The sequence below is a fragment of the Canis lupus genome, chromosome 10, assembly GCF_003254725.2.
Source record: "Canis lupus dingo isolate Sandy chromosome 10, ASM325472v2, whole genome shotgun sequence".
Lineage (NCBI taxonomy): Eukaryota > Metazoa > Chordata > Mammalia > Carnivora > Canidae > Canis > Canis lupus.
Window position 1 is genome coordinate 39345897 of NC_064252.1, and position 15186 is coordinate 39361082.

The 15186-nt window shown below is 51.8% G+C and overlaps 2 protein-coding genes and 1 long non-coding RNA gene across 17 annotated transcripts in view; 1 reads left to right on the plus strand and 2 right to left on the minus strand.

Moving 5' to 3' along the window:
* Positions 1–5873: 5873 nt before the first annotated feature.
* On the minus strand, positions 5874–7499 carry POU3F3 (POU class 3 homeobox 3). Its single transcript, XM_025463159.3, has one exon. The coding sequence runs from the start codon at positions 7432–7434 to the stop codon at positions 5935–5937; it is 1500 nt and encodes a 499-aa protein (XP_025318944.1). The 5' UTR covers positions 7435–7499; the 3' UTR covers positions 5874–5934.
* Positions 7500–7658: 159 nt separating this feature from the next.
* Positions 7659–13045, minus strand: LOC125755941 (uncharacterized). Of its 3 annotated transcripts, XM_049115393.1 has the most exons (4): positions 12705–13045; positions 9194–9253; positions 8513–8562; positions 7659–8431 (listed from the first exon to the last, which is right to left on the minus strand). In XM_049115393.1, exons 1-4 carry the CDS (start codon positions 13032–13034, stop codon positions 8032–8034), a joined length of 840 nt encoding a protein of 279 aa, XP_048971350.1. In that variant the 5' UTR covers positions 13035–13045; the 3' UTR covers positions 7659–8031. The 3 variants fall into 3 exon arrangements, 1 of the variants encoding a protein (XP_048971350.1); XR_007413549.1 differs by lacking the exons at positions 8513–8562; positions 12705–13045 and adding an exon at positions 9541–9835 and having other exon boundaries at positions 7664–8431; XR_007413548.1 differs by lacking the exon at positions 12705–13045 and adding an exon at positions 9541–9839 and having other exon boundaries at positions 7665–8562.
* The window catches only part of LOC112669791 (uncharacterized), a 113867-nt gene continuing 108564 nt past the window's right edge, over positions 9884–15186 (plus strand). For 3 of the 13 annotated variants that reach the window (XR_007413563.1, XR_007413567.1, XR_007413566.1), the window contains exon 1: positions 11595–11794. This is a non-coding gene — a long non-coding RNA (uncharacterized LOC112669791). Of the gene's footprint in view, positions 9997–10596; positions 10879–11594; positions 11795–15186 lie in introns of those variants that run through there. The other 10 variants (XR_007413551.1, XR_007413568.1, XR_004802845.2 and 7 more) reach the window with 8 other exon arrangements.

Below are 15186 nucleotides of genomic sequence, written 5' to 3' on the forward strand. Positions count from 1 at the left end.
AAAAGCTTGCATATTCTTAGGCCTGCTTGAATTTAGTTGCTAAGCAACCGGTGTATGGTAATTCATCCGCGAAATTTAAATCTTTGAGAAAGGATCGTGCGTTTTGCTGAATGGTCGCCACGAGGAAAACAACTTGTGGGACTGGCAGCAGCTGTTAGGGCCGGGCCGCCGGCCGGGCCGGGCCGGGCAGGGGGAGGCCACCCCGCCGCGACCGCCACCGCCCCGCCTCGGTGCCCGGCCGGCCCTGCGTCCCGGGGAGAGGCTGGGTTGCCGCCGCCCGCTGCCCCGGCGCTGTCCTGCTCCGCTCCTCGGGTCCCCATGGCACTCGAGGCAGGCCCTGCACCTGAGCAAGCCATCTGCATCCCTGGGGCTGGAGAGTCCAGGCCGCGAATATCTGCAGCCCCCTCCCCTCCCCGGCACCCAGGCGCGCGCGCGCGCACACACGCGCGCGCGCGCACACACACACACACACACACACACACTAGCGCGCACACCGGGCGGCCGCAAGAATGCCAGTTGCCCTCTTCCCAGACCCCTCTGAGGTCACTTCCAGAGCCAACTCTTCCTCGAGGAAGACCCGACTCGTAAGACTCATAAAGAACGCAGCCCACAGCTCTCCAGAAGGCCAGGCGGCCGCCGCTGGCCGGCAGTGACATCATAGGCTCCTGCTCGCCACGCTCGCGCCCACATTTTAGGATACAGGAACAAACACGGATGTGAAATCAAGAATGAAAGAGAGAGTAATCTAATTAATAGGCCATGAGCCAGGCTAACAAAATCAAAGAATCTGATTACACAAGTACCCCTCTTGCTATCTCCGCTCCCCCACCCCCACCCAGGTCTTCCAGCCTCTGCACTATTTCCTTTCCTAGACTGGAAAGTTCAGGCAAACCCAGTGCCCTCTGATTTCCTTACTGAAATCAAGATCAAGCCCACGGTGGGGCTCCTGCAGTCGGGAGGTCACGTGGGTGACCTTCAGGCCCTCGGAACAGCCGCCCTGAGGAACTGAGATGACCAAGTGACCTACAGAACTCTGAAAGCTGGAGAGGTGGCCCCCACACCTCTGACGCGCCTCACTCTTACCAACATCAGCAACAGCAACACCTGTACTGATTGCTCATGCTGTCAGTAACAGGACTAGCAGAGAAAGGTTCTTCACTCACAGCCATTTCAAGGACTATTTTTAAAAAGCAAACATAACACAACTCTTTTTTTTTTTCCCAATCACCTTGCTTCTGAGTCACTGAGAGCCTCCAAGTCTTAACTCTCAACACCTTTCCCCTAGCATAGATGTCTGAGCACAGCCAGGTATTAGGTTTTTATCACCGATAAATAGCATCTGTTCTAATCAGTCCAGTCAGCCACGTGCATTTCATGAAAGAAGAGAATTCTTTCATTTCTATCCTTCTGCCTTGAAAAAAACCAGGTCCACCTCCTAAATAATTAATTTCAAGTCTGCATCCAGTGCCAATACTTGTTGCATCCATTTTAGAGTTTGATTAATTACCCTGGAACTTGGGCAAACTAAACTCCATGTGGAGAGAATGTTTCTTCCTTCAATTTAGTTCTGAAAGCTACAAGTTATTGATGGCTCTGACTCTATTTACATACAAATTGGTGCAAATATGCCCATATCTTAAAATGCATTTTGTATAAATATATAAAAGTGTCATTTTTGATTTAGCTTGAAGAGGTTGATCATTTATTACAAAAATAAACGAATAAATACAACAATATATTGTTGCTTCCAACAGGATAAATACTTTACAAATATATAATTTAAAAAACAAATTTAATTGTTAAAATTATTTAAAATATTACACTTATCGATAAAACTATCAATAGTATATACTGCATTTAATATTAGAACCAATTATTCTCTGAATGTTGAAAACCATTCATACAAAACAGATTATGAGCATGGTAATAAGCAAACACTGGAGGCTACAGGGAAGCAGAGGGAATCTCTAAGATCAATAATGAACAGTTCTATTTTGGAACAAAGAAGTAGTCCTTGGCTAAGTACTTAAAAAAAAAAAAAAAGGCAGAGCAACAACAGCAAAGTGACTATTTTAAATACACCTTGAATGATTTATCGCCCAGACTTGCAGGGGAAGATGGTTGGGTGAATGAGGTGACAGGGGCTTGGACGACTGATCAGGAAGCCACAGGACACTGCAAACTATAAATGGGCCCAGCTCGGGATTAGCCAGATTGATGGAACAGAACTTTGTCACTTTCCTTTGGGTTGGAAGGGGAGGAGGGGGTGGATTGAAATGGAGGAAACAAATGGGCACTTTACGAAGCACAAGACACTTGCGCTGCAAAGGAACACAATGACCAAATTCATTAAAAAGATCTGGTGATATATAACAATATTTTCATTATTTACATGTGTAACAATATAAGCCTTAGCACAAAACCTCTCAGTTATAGCTGCCCTCTTTTGTTTTTCAACCATGAATTTCATTTTGTAAATACATTCAAAGGGTTGATTTAAAAAAAAAAAATGGAGTGCAAGCACCAGCTCACTTTTAAAAATGCAAAATGATGAAATAAAATGGGCTTTCTTTCCCATCTTCTCCAGTGAAAAGTTACTCTGCTACCCCTAAATCTGGGCTTCTTCCAAAGTAATCAGCAAAGGTTGCTTTTTAGTAGAAAACAGTGTGAAATCTAATGTTAGTTCTTTTGTCGTCAGCCAAATCAAGTAAGCAAATACCTCCTAAAATTTTAAATAGACACATTCTCTGTCTAATCAACCACTGCCATTCCTGTAGGGAAAATAGGATTTCATCTCACGTGCCAGTAGTATCCACCATATAAAAACCACCACACCCAATCCTCAGCTTTCTCATAAGGCCTTCTTTGCTTGCCCCTGTAGACCTTCAAAAAAATGATGAAGCTTGTCCCCACCCCCGGCCCCCACTCCAGGTTGTAAATCTGCTGGGCAGAGAGATTACAATAGCAAGAGAAATAGGAAACAAGAAGGCAAAGAAAAGTAAATTGTGGTTTCTTGTTTTCATTTTTTCCTTCTCTCTGTTTAATAAATATGGCCTTTTTCAGATTTCACAAATCAAAATGATTGTGATTTTTTAGTACGATTTGGTGTTTAAAATAATGCAACCCAATACATGGCCATCTGGCTGGGCTTGATTTATGAAAGTGACACAGGGTCTGTCTAGAAGAAATGACTGTTCCTTGTTGATCTCACAGTTTTCCGGATTTTTTAACCCCTGCATCGATGTCAGAGGAAGAGAGAGGAAGATGAGAGAAGGTAGAAAGTGTGACAGCTAAATGAGATTAAATTAATCCATAACATCATTGCTTTATCACTCCCAAATACTTTTTTTAAGTACAATACGAAAGGACTCTACTGAGCAGAGCTTTTTGCATCTGTAGTACTCACAACCTGAGGCATTATACTTTCATTTTCCCACATTGTAAATATTGATACATTAACTTGATAAATGTGACCGCTCTGCAGGGTGTATCTAGAGTGATCAAAAAAACCAAAAAACAAAAAAACAAAACTCAAAGCCCCAGCACCAGTAAAGAAGATATGGAATCATACTGGGGAAAGACCGGAACATAGAAATGTAGAATAGACTCTTAAGTCTGAGCTGGTCATCACACTGAGGGTAATGTAGTGTGTGGCCCAGCATCAGGATTTCAGAACTGCATTCTTTCAGCACAAGAAAAACAAACAAAACAAAACAAAACACCAGAACAGCTTAATAATTTAAACTGAATTGCATATAGTTATTAATGGGCAGTAATTAATACAAAAATATTTTATAGACTTGACAGCTATTCTTTATAAGTATTAGTCTTCAGAAAAAGAGGAAAGAAACTTAGCAGTATGGCGAGGTTGACGGGAAGGGAAAGAGAGGCTAAACTTAGGGGGGAAGCTCTGTATTAACCATTAATAACCAGGTGGCACATTTTTACTGGTGATGTAGTCCAATCTTCTGGTAAAGATGATAAAGGACACAGGTATCTCCAAGAAAAGGACTAGTCTTTAGGCAATCTCACCTATAAACACACTAAAAACACCCACTGAAACCAAGGGAGAGAATAATGTTGTGAGCTTTATGGATTAACGAGGAGTGACAACTCTGTTAAAGTACTAGCACTTTCTGTCATGACTGTCCTTTACTCTATATTTCCAAATATACCTTAGGTGGAGCAGACTCTCCTTCCTCAGTGCTATCATTTAAGGATTGGCATTAGTTAAAAAAATATTTTCTAAAGAACTCTTGTCTTCCCACATAGCGCTTATGCATCAGACACAGACTATTTCATTCTAACAAATTTATTTTCTCGATCAGCTCTTACGGAATCACTACTCAAATTAAATTACAATCAAATGATCACATCAAAAGATACCCTTACTACCTAGCAACTGTCCATATTTTCATTTCATTTTGATTTGTGCTCGTCTGAAAAAAACACGTAATACAAGATCTGGGGAAAAATAAATTACCGTTTTGCAGCAGTTCATAAGTATTCTGAATAAAATATTAAAAGAAGTCATTTAATGAAAATATAAAGCAAATATTTTTAGATCAACAACGGATCTAACAATTCTATATTGCCGTCTTTTGAAAAGTCTGTTTATTAAAACCTACCAAAAACACTGCTTGGAAATGGCAGTATTATATAATCACATCCACAGCACCCATTCAATCAAAGTTGGCAACGGATTGAGGAGAGAAGTCCAGAGAAGTGCATCGGCTGGTGCTCAGTCCTTCTAAATCTCTTTATCTGAGTCAGTCCAGAAATAAAAAATAAAAAATATTAATAAAAAAAATATTAGCGGTGGAATCTTTAGGCCTCATCCACCCGAGTGACCGCCGTTAAAGCCGGGGTTGGTGGCAGGGCCTCGCTCCGCGCCCAGTCCGCCCGCCCTGCCCGACTTGGCCTGCCGGGCCCTCTCCCACTCCTCGGAGGACATCCCTTCCTCCCTCGCCCATCCCTCTGCTCTTTCGTGATGCTTTATTTCCAAGGTTACTTTGAGGATACTTTGACTTTTGGCTTTGCTACTCAGTCTGTTAATTTCAGAAGCTGTGAATATTTCCTTTTTATTTATGTTTTATTTCCTGAAGACCGTTCTTTGTGTTCTCCTTCCCATTTCATAGTCAATTTGTCCCCAAATGACTTTAACATGGCCAAGAAAAACAGGGCCCCGGAGCACAGAGTCCACCCCTGATTTAAACCCGGTGCCTCTGCTTTCTTTCAGGTCGCTCCCAGGAAAGAAAGTTTCCATAGATCGCTTTAGGCAGCCCTTTGGAGGGGGTAGTGAAAAGGAGAGAGGGGTGCTTTTTTTGTTTTTTGTTTTTTCTTTCTTTTTTTCTTTTCTTTTTTAAGAGGAGAGGACGAGGCAGGTGCTGCTGGGTGCTGTCCACCGTTGCCGTGTAGGACTTCCCAGGGTGGGAAAACCCTCGCAAGGAGTGCAGTTTCGGTGCGCTAGGCATCTTCACCCTTCTTGAGAAAGAAAAAGAGAAACAAAAAGGAAACACCACCACAGTATAAACGAGATCTCATGATCGCCTCCTTTTTCTCTTGCGGTTTTGTGTGTTATATATACGTATATAAAACAGTCTGGGTATTGATTACGCTTTTGCTTTGTGTCGCCCCTCCTTCCTCGGACTCCAGCAACGTCTCCTTGGCCCGTGTCTCTCTCCCGTTTCCCTCCAAGGGCGCGCGTGCTTGTCTCTGGGCGGAGGGGAGGGCGGCGGCGCGGCCCGGGCCCGGAGCGGCCCCGGTGTGGGGTCTGCGCGGCTGCGGCGGCTGCGGCGGCGGCGGCGGCGGCGGCGGCGGCGGCGGCGGCGGCGGGGGTGGGTGGCGGTGCAGGCGGCTGCGGCGGCGGCTGCGGCGGCGGCGGCGGCGGGGGCGGCGGCGGGGGCGGCCCTCTGAGCGCGGCGCCCCTCGCCCTCACTGCACGCTCGTCTGCAGCCCGTGGTGCGGCGGCGGCGTGTCGGCGCTCACGGTGCCCACCTGCGAGTACACGTCGTCGGGCGTCTGCTGTTGGATGCCGGGCGGCGTCATGCGCTTCTCCTTCTGGCGCCGGTTGCAGAACCACACCCGCACCACCTCCTTCTCGAGCTGCAGGCTGTCGGCCAGGTTGGTGATCTCCTGCGCCGAGGGCTTGGGACACTTGAGGAAGTGGCTCTCGAGCGCGCCCTTGACGCTCACCTCGATGGAGGTCCGCTTCTTGCGCTTGCGGCCCTGCGCCGCGATCTTGTCGATGCTCGTGGGGCTGCCGGTGCTCGAGTCCGCCTCCTCCAGCCACTTGTTCAGCAGCGGCTTGAGCTTGCACATGTTCTTGAAGCTCAGCTGCAGGGCCTCGAAGCGGCAGATGGTGGTCTGCGAGAACACGTTGCCGTACAGCGTGCCCAGCGCCAGCCCCACGTCGGCCTGCGTGAAGCCCAGCTTGATGCGCCGCTGCTTGAACTGCTTGGCGAACTGCTCCAGGTCGTCGGACGTCGGCGTGTCCTCGTCCGAGTGCGGGTCGTGGCTGTTGAGTCCGGGCCCCGCGCCGCCGCCGCCGTGGTGCGGGGGGCCCTGCGCGTGGTGCGGGTGGGGCGGGTGCGGGTGCGCGTGGTGGTGGTGGTGGTGGTGGTGCTCGGCCAGCTCGGGCGTGTCCCCGCGCACCAGCCCCGGGTGCACCAGGCTCTGGGCGCCGCCGCCCGCGCCGCCGCCGCCGCCGCCCGGGCCCGGGGGCGCGCTCAGCATGCCGTTCACCGTGAAGCCCCCGGGCTGCGAGTAGAGCAGGCTCTGGGGCGGCGGCTGCTGGCCCCCGGCCATGGACGGGAGGTGCGCGGCGGCGGCGGCGGCGGCGGCGGCGGCGGCTGCGGCGGCGGCGGCGCCCCAGCCCCCCGGGTGGCCCTGGTGCGGGGGCGGCGGCGGCGGCCCGAGGTGCGGCGGCCCGCGGTGGTGCAGCGCGGTGCCCGCGTGCAGGTCGTCGCGCCCGGAGCCGCCCTTCACGTCGGGGCCCTGCGGCGGCGGCGGCGGCGGCGGCTGCGGCGGCTGCTGGGGGCTGCCGGCCATGCCCACGGCGCTGCCGGACCACGGCGAGCTCGCCTCCACGGCGGCGGCGGCGGCAGCGGCGGCGGCGGCGGCGGCGTGGGGCAGGGCCGTGACCCACTGGTGCGCGTGGCTCAGCATGTGGCCGCCGTTGCTGGCGGCCATGGCCCCCTGCATGAAGTCGCTCTGGACCATCTTGACGGAGGACGGGTCCCCTCGGTAGGCGCCCGAGGTCACGGCGGCGCTGCCGGGCTGCATGCCGCCCCCGCCGCCGCCCGCGCCGCCGCCGCCGCCCCCGCCGCCGCCGCCCCCGCCGCCGCCGGCTCCCGCCGCGTCCGAGTGCACGATGGAGCCGGCCGCCAGCAGGCTGTTCCCCGGCAGGTAGGGGTTAGAAGCCGCCGTGGCCATGCCGCTCCGCTCCCGCCACCCCACCGCCGCCACCACCGCCGCCGCCGCAGCAGCAGCAGCCGCGGCCGCCGCCGCCGCCGCCGCCGCGCCCCCCCGCCGCCCGCCTCCTCCTCCTCCTCCTCCTCCTCCTCCTCCCCCCCCTCCTCCCCCGCCCCCGCCCCGGGCCCCGGCCGGCCCCGCCGCCTCCGCCGCCGCCGCCGCCGCCGCCGCCTCCTCCTCCGCCGCCTCCGCCCCCGCCGCCGCCGCCGCCGCCGCGGCCCCCGGCTGCAGCTGCAAGGCCGCTCGGCAGGGCGCGGGGGTCGCCGGCCGGCCTCGGTCAGCAGCAGCAGCAGCAGCAGCAGCAGGAGCAGCGCTCTGGGGAGGGGGGCTCGCTTCTCGGGGCGCGCTCCGTGGCCGCCCCCTTCAGGGGGGGTCGTGGCCGCCCCCCAGCCCCGGCGCGTTCCGCTCGCTCCAGCGGGGCTCGCCGGGCGGGGCGCGGGCCTGCGCTGCGGGCTCTGCGGCGGGGCGCGCCGGCTCCCGCGGCTCCGGCTCCCGCGGCTCCCGCGGCTCCCGCGGCTCCCGCTGGCCTCGGCCCGGGCGCGGGGCTCAGTCCACCTGCTAAGTGAAGACTTCACGGGAGACAACAAAGAAAGCAGCCGCTCCTTTCTTCCTCGGCCAGACCGCGGGTGCTGCCCAGCAGCCGGAGCGCTCCTCGCCTCGCCCGCTCTCTGCTCTCCTCCTCAGGAACACATTTCTCTCGCTTTCCTTTGGAGTAGTAAAACTTTTTGTCGTCCTTGAAGGCGTGGTGATGCTGGCGGCTCGCGTGTGCGGAGAGGAGAGGCTGGCTCCTGCTCTCCTCCTCTGGTCCTTGCGTTTCAAGTTTTGTTCTGTCCTAGGAAAACTTCTTGCGATGGTGCATTTCTCTGAAGTTGCTATTGCCGGAGCTCTTGGTTGCCTCTGAAACAAGAGTCCTTTTTCATTCTCCTCGCAACAGTCACAGTCTGATGCGACATCTTTCCTTTTGGGCAGAAATTAGGAAACAAATATAACAAGGAGAAAAATTGAACAGGAGAAAAATGAGGTCGAATGGCTCTGTTACCTTGTTGCTGGCGGTTGGGGCTGGTGTTTTATTTTTTTCCCAGCAGTTGTCTGGAGGAGGAGGAGGAAGAAGAGTGCATTGGTGGAGGTGGAGGTGTGTGTGTGCATATAGGGGATCCTTGATACACAACCCACTCCAGTGGGCACGTTGCACGGCTCGCAGGGTGCACCGACGGCGCTGGCGCTGGCCGAGCCGGAGCGGAGTTGCAGCGGGAGCTCGCTCTGCGCCCTCGTTCGCGCTCTCGCTCCCTCGCTCACTTTCCCTCTCCCTCCCTCTCTCTCTCCCTCGCTCTCTCACTCCCTCTCCCTCGCTCGCCCGCCCGCTCTCGCCGGGATCTGACAGTTCGCTCTCTGTCCCTCCCTCTCAGAGCAGGGACTGTCGAATGTTTACCCTCCGCCGCGAGCGCGCACCCACCACCACACTTTCCCAAATACAAGGAAGTCGAGCACCAGGGCCCCCGCTGATTGGCTACCCGCTGGGTGATTGGCAGGCCCGGAATGACTGGCTCAGGGCGCGCGGCCCCCCTTCCGGCCGTTCCGATTGGTTGCTTTTTAATTTAGGCAGAGCGTCGTAGAAGCTGGAAATCTGTCGTCCCCCCCCGCGCCCCCGCCCGGCCTCCCTCCCCCTCGCCACTTTCTCCTCTCCGCCCCTCCCCCGCCACCCCCTCCGCCACATCTTAACTCTTAGTGTCCGGCCGAGGGGTTGGCGTTCTCTCCGCGGCTCCCGGCGTTCGCTACCAGTCTGAGAAGCGGGGATGAAAGGGGAGAGGAAGGAGGGGAGAGGAGAGGAGAGGAGAGGGAGGGAGGGAGGGAGGGAGGGAGGAGGAGGGAGAGGGAGGGGGGGGTTAGGACCAGGAGGAAAATGAAGAGAGGAGAGAGAGGGAAAAAAAAAAAAAAGAAAAGAAAAAGCATGAAAAATAGCCACCTACCCACTTCACCTAGTGCTGCGTCGCGTGGCCGCCCGCCCCGCCCCTCCCCCACCCGAGGTTTGTAGCGCGCGCGGCGCGGATGCACCCTTCACGCTGATACCTAGAGGCAGACGGATCCCCAGTGGTTTCAAAGTTTCCCCTTTCCTTCACCAGCCGGCCCCCGTCTCTGCCTCGGCGGGGGTGGAAAGGGAGAGCTCGCATCGCCCAGGGCTCGGGTCGCGGCCGCGCTCCCTGGAAATCCGCCACCGCAACTTTCCGCAGCCGCCGCGCGCCGGCGGCGGCCCCCTTTGTTTAAGTTCTCGGATGCCATCATCTGGGGAACCTGCAGCCCAGGACCAGCGCGGTGCCCGCGCGTGCGAGACGGACCGCTCGCCGCCGCGGCTCGCTCGCTCCCCACCCCCCTGCCTCCGCGCTCTCCCTCCCTCCTTCTCTCCCCCCTCCTCTGGGATTCGAGCGAGTAGCGAGCGTGTCCTTGTGTGTTTGGAGGGTGCCGGCCAGCGGAGCCCTGCGATGTATTTGAAAAGCAATCAGCTCGACCTTTCCCCATAGATCCATCGTAAGTGTATTCCGCCCCAACGGCTCCAGGAATTCCCATTGCAGCGGGAGCCGGCCTAGAGGACCAGGATCCACTAGCCTAGCCGCGCCCTCCACCGTTTATATTGTGCGTGTGTGTGCATATGTGTGTGTGTATGTATATATATATATATATATATTTTTTTTTTCTCCTCTGTGGTTATTAGTGGGGTTTTGCTTGCTCGCTATTCTTAGACACAGCGGTGCTTTTCCTTTCTTTTCTGTTTTCAGATGGCTTTGCGTAGTGGATGGGCTGGCGGCGACAAACGCATTCTCAGCCCCAGCCCGGCTGAAAGAGTTAAGGGGGACGGGAGGGGGCGCGCGCAGGGTAGGCGGGAGAAGCGGGGGTGGGGGGACGCGGCCAAGCGGAAACGCTGCACAGAGGAACCTCAGCGAACCAAGAAAAAAGAGAAAGTGGCAACGAAAACAAGGGCAAATTGAACCCTCCTCGGGGATTTCCAATGAACTAACCCAACTCGGACATTCAATAAATGCAAGGTTCCTAATGAGTGTGCGTGGGCGTGCAGCCCGCACCCGGGCCGCGGGTGCGCCCGCCCCGCGCCCGCCCCGCGCCCGCCCCAGCCCGCCGCCCCAGCCCGCTCCTGCAGCCGGCAGTCCTGAGCTCCAGCGGCCCCGGAGGTAGATGCGGAGCCGCCGGGGTGCTCCGGGTAGCCCGCGGACCCGGCCGCCCGCTCCCGATGAATAATGCCTCCGGCTGGACGCAGTTAGGTGAACTCCATTTAAGCCAGAGCCCAGCCGCAAGCTACGCCTTTGCGTGATCTCAAGATTAACGGTAGACGCGTAGGATTTATGTAGGATCTGGTCCAGCTCCTGCTTGCCGGCTGAGAGATACCGCCGTAGGTAGGTAGGTTTTTAGCAAAGCCATTATTGCTAAGGTGCAGCTCTCTGAGAGGCAGCGGTAACCAAACCCCAAACAGAACGGATTTTTTTCCCTCGACGTCCCCCTAAGGTTCCTTTTTATATTTATGTATGTGTATATGTATATAGAAAAGATGGAACACAGATTTCATTGAATAAATCTGAGATCTCCAGGTGCAGACGTTTGAATAGTCGGTGCCAGCACCCCGTGTTTTCCTTTCCTGCCGATTTTGCTTGGATCCGGCTCAAAAACCGAGAGAGTCTCGTGGTTTTGTTTACACTGAATGGGGAGGATAGGAACAGAGCCATGGGGCCGCCTTTCATTAATATACAGTGAGGATTTTGTCTAAATTACTGCTATGAATTTCACAGTACACGCTTTCAAAAGCAGTCTCAGGTGGCCTGATGAAACGTGATAGCGCCTCTGCAAACAGATCCACTTTCTTTCTTTTCAAGGAGGGTGTGTGCGCGCGTATGGGAAGCCCCCCAAAACGCTGTGCTCCTCGATAACAGAAATACAGTTCTGTTCCGAGGTCTGTCCTCCCCCCTCTCCGCGTACTTAGTTCTCGAGTAGCTCCCCAGCCTCCCCCCACCCAGCCCCACCCCATCCGCCCCCTCCCTTTGCCTAGTGTGATTGTTTTGTCTGGAAAAAAAAAAAAATCCAAAGTATATAACAAGGGGAGAACAGTTAGTGCTGATTTTCATTTGCATACATTTTCATATATTTTGGTGAAAATAATAGACTGGTGGAGAGCTGGGTTTAGAGGAGTCAGTGTAAAGGGAAGACTAAGGATGCATCGGTTCTGGGGAGTTGAGAATATGCCTTCCCCCCCCCAGGCACCTTTAAAAAAATAATAAAACATCTTCTTTTATTTTAAAATCTAAGCCGGGAAGTTTGCTCGGTAAGTCCTTTTTCATTTTCTTTACCTGCTTTCTCCCTTTTCCCCCCTCCTTTCCGGTTTATTTATGCTCTTGTAGGTTTGGGAGCTTATTTTCATTGCTTGGGACAAGAGAGGGTTCACAGAGCAACTGTTTTGAAGGAAGGAAGGGAAAGTGTGCTGGGGGAGAGTAAAAAAACCCAACCCTGCTAAAATATTACATAAAAAGATGGACTCACTCCAAAGCTCCCCACAGTGAGGCATTTCACTTTTTTTGGGGTGGGGGAGGAGAGTGCTATTAATTTTAATTGTTGATTGTGAGGTGGGGGGAAGCCCTAGAAAAATGATTATAAAGCACGCAGTATTATACATATTTCTTTTTTTTTTTCCTAGAGAATCATAACTAGAGGGGAAGACACCCCCTTTCTGTAGCCAGAACTGATGTGGTGACCCGTGTGTGCTTGTCTGGGATTGCAGTGTGAGGGGGGGGGGGATTCCTGCTGGGAGCAGGGGGGTGGGGTGGGCTTGGCAAAGGAAGGGCTGAGCGACTGCAGTGGAAGGAAGCAGGGGAGGAAGAGGAGGCAGGAAGTCAGTGCACCCCTGGTTAATGCGGAGTCTGGGGAGCAGCCTTAGTTCCTGCCTCCCAGCTCGGGAGTGAAAGTCCATCAGAAAAGAGGGTGATCAATCAAAACTAACCAGGACATCCTACACTTTATTCCCAAAGGACGTTGGAGCTTTATTATCGAAAACTAGATTTTTACTTTGTTGTCCATTTTGACAGCGGTTCTTGCCCCCCCCCACCCTACCCCCCACCGCCACTGTCCCTGGGTTTTGTAAAAATTGAGGGGGAAGTTACTTGCTAGGTGCAGTTAATTAGATAAATCTGGCTGGAGGAAATAGCTAGGCCAAGGCCAAGCCTGTGTGGGCACCTTACCTTCGTGAAATAGGCTGGAGAGGATTGTAAAAGCGTCTTGGTTTTGTTCTTTTTAAAGGAAGCCGCGTCTGGTGTGATGAGGGGTAGAATCGAATGAATGGCCAGAATTTTATTGCACTTTCGCATCCGGAACACCTTGCAATTTAAAATTTGTAATTTCTTTGGAAACAGTTGATGCCAAATCAGTGAAATGGTTTGTAAGGAGGGAGGAAGAGGTTTCAGTTGGGGAGGGGGGTAAGAATCGCCAGTTTTCCACTCCTTGTTTACGTGCTTGGCAGCCTTGCTTTTGACTGGGGTTAACTCTCTGTGCTCCATTGGACCAGATGCCATATAGAGCTGCTCCCTGAAGATCATTTGTTTCCTTGATGGGGAACATTTCTGAGCAGAGCATATTGGTTGCCATAGAGAAAGAAATAAAAGGAAGAACACTAGTCACATTAAGCTATATGTTTGTGCACTGGGCTTTAGATAAAAGGACCTTGGTTCAGCCAAAGAGAAGAAGCCAAACTAGAGATTTCTAGCGCCACTAAAACTAGCTTTATTTTGTTTTGGACTTTTACAGTTGAAACATATAAGCTAATTTTATTGGTTGTTGTTAATTTTATATGACACGGTTTACTGAACAAAATAAACTTTGGAAGTGCTCAGGAGTCCCACTATTGACTTGTCAGCAGGGGGCGCACTGACTCGTCTTAGCAGGTACTGAGTAAAATGTAGCTGTTTCAAAAGCAAATCTGCTCCTCCAAACTTGCCAAAGGAACAAACACCCCTACCTTTCTATTCATATTCACAATGAGGAGCGAATTCATTACACAACGCGGGGTTTTAAATATGAGGACCGTGACCTCTCCGTCTCCCACCCATCCCGGTCTGTGAAATGGCCCTGAAGGAAATACAGTTAAAAAAAAAAAAAAAAGAAAGAAAGAAAGAAAAAAGAAAGAAAGAAAGAAAGAAAGAAAGAAAGAAAGAAAGAAAGAAAGAAAGAAAAGAAAAAAAGAAATTGTCCATTCCTCTCAGTGGTGTGTATGTAGGGCTGGAAAGCAGAAATTGGGCTGTGAAAGCAAAAACATTAAACAAATTATCAAGGGTACAGAATAAGTTGCTTAAGAAGCCACGTTTCGGGTTGTATTTTTGGGGGAAGCAGGCAAGAGAGCAAAAATGCGTTCTAAGGCATTATCTGTTAAATAATAAACGTTCTTCAACTTGATACATGCCTTGACTTCTAAGTAAAACCCAAGCTCTTGGAGATTTAGTCAAGGCTACCAGGATCTCTTTTAGTCCATTTGACACTTAATGGCTACTTCAATTCTTGGGACTTCCTACAGTTGTAGAAAGATTTTTGGATTTATCCTGGAAAGCCCTGTTAGGAAAAAGAAAATATAAAATAGCCAGAGGTGAGAGGTAACTGTGGGCTTGAAACTTTTTTTAGGACAATATTAACACAGTTGAAGAGAAGTTTTAACAGAGCACCAGCTTTCTGCCTCAGAGAGTTTTCGATACTGCCAATGAAGACTGGACTTTATTGTGGCAAAGGATGAAAAAGATGTGCGGAAAACTTCCTAAAATGGTGAAGGGCAAATCCTGACCGGTTCCGAGGAATTAGTTTGTCACTAACAATTTTCCCAAGGAGATTTAGAGACCATGACTAAGGAAGGGAAGCCATGAGTGACTGGAAGTGAGAAGCTGGCTTCCACGGTTCAGTGGTTCAGCACACCTGTGAATGTGTCACAGAGCCTGTTAGGAAGGGGACACGTCTCGTGAGAGCTCTAATGTCCCTCTGGAAGAGGGGAAAGGACACCGTATTCTTTCAGACTCAACTCCAAGTCAACCAGGTTTCAGCCCCGAGAAGTTTTTCTTTGAAACTAACTTGAAAGAGTCGAGGTTTGCATGTACAAATGGCATTTAATTCCAGGAGAGCTGAGAGATTATGGGAATCATATAAGCAAAGCATACTCTGAACAACATTTCTAGTTCCACGATTTTCGACCGAGAGCTCTCACATCTAGAGTCAGGAAATGTACTGTCAGGTTTGTGCTAATAAAACAAGGTGGAAATTTGAGGAAACTGTGTAATCTGAGTCCAAACATTGCTTTTTCTTCAGCTCTCTGGACTTTTCAGACAAAAGACTTCTGGGGGAGATTCACGTGAACTGGACGATTGCCTCAAAGCTCTAGTTTACTCTGTGTGCCCAGGGTCGCTAAATGCATTTAAAAATTATTAAGGAGAAAGGAAACTTTTTCTCTTTAGCCAGAGAGTTTGAGGGGGAAAAAAAAACACTAGTTAAGCAATAATTGTACATATTTAGAGCTTGATTTTTTTTTTTTTTTTTGGTGTCAGGAGATCTGTGATTGTAACTATCTTGGCTGCTACTTACTTTCCTTTCTTGCAAAGGTACTTAAAGACACACACACACACACACACACACACCCCCAATGAAAGAGAATGCTTGCTCCTCATGAAATCTATAGTCTTAGGTTACCTA

What these genes read in the sequence shown, in the direction of transcription:
- LOC125755941 (XM_049115393.1), bottom strand. Translation starts at nt 13,034, where the DNA reads ATGGCATCTGGTCCAATGGAGCACAGAGAGTTAACCCCAGTCAAAAGC. An exon ending in CTCCAGCCTATTTCACGAAG is followed by an intron (nt 9,254 to 12,704) that starts GTAAGGTGCCCA and finishes CCCGCTTCTCAG; the next exon opens with ACTGGTAGCGAACGCCGGGA. An exon ending in CCCTCGGCCGGACACTAAGA is followed by an intron (nt 8,563 to 9,193) that starts GTTAAGATGTGG and finishes CTCCTCCTCCAG; the next exon opens with ACAACTGCTGGGAAAAAAAT.
- POU3F3 (XM_025463159.3), bottom strand. Translation starts at nt 7,434, where the DNA reads ATGGCCACGGCGGCTTCTAACCCCTACCTGCCGGGGAACAGCCTGCTG.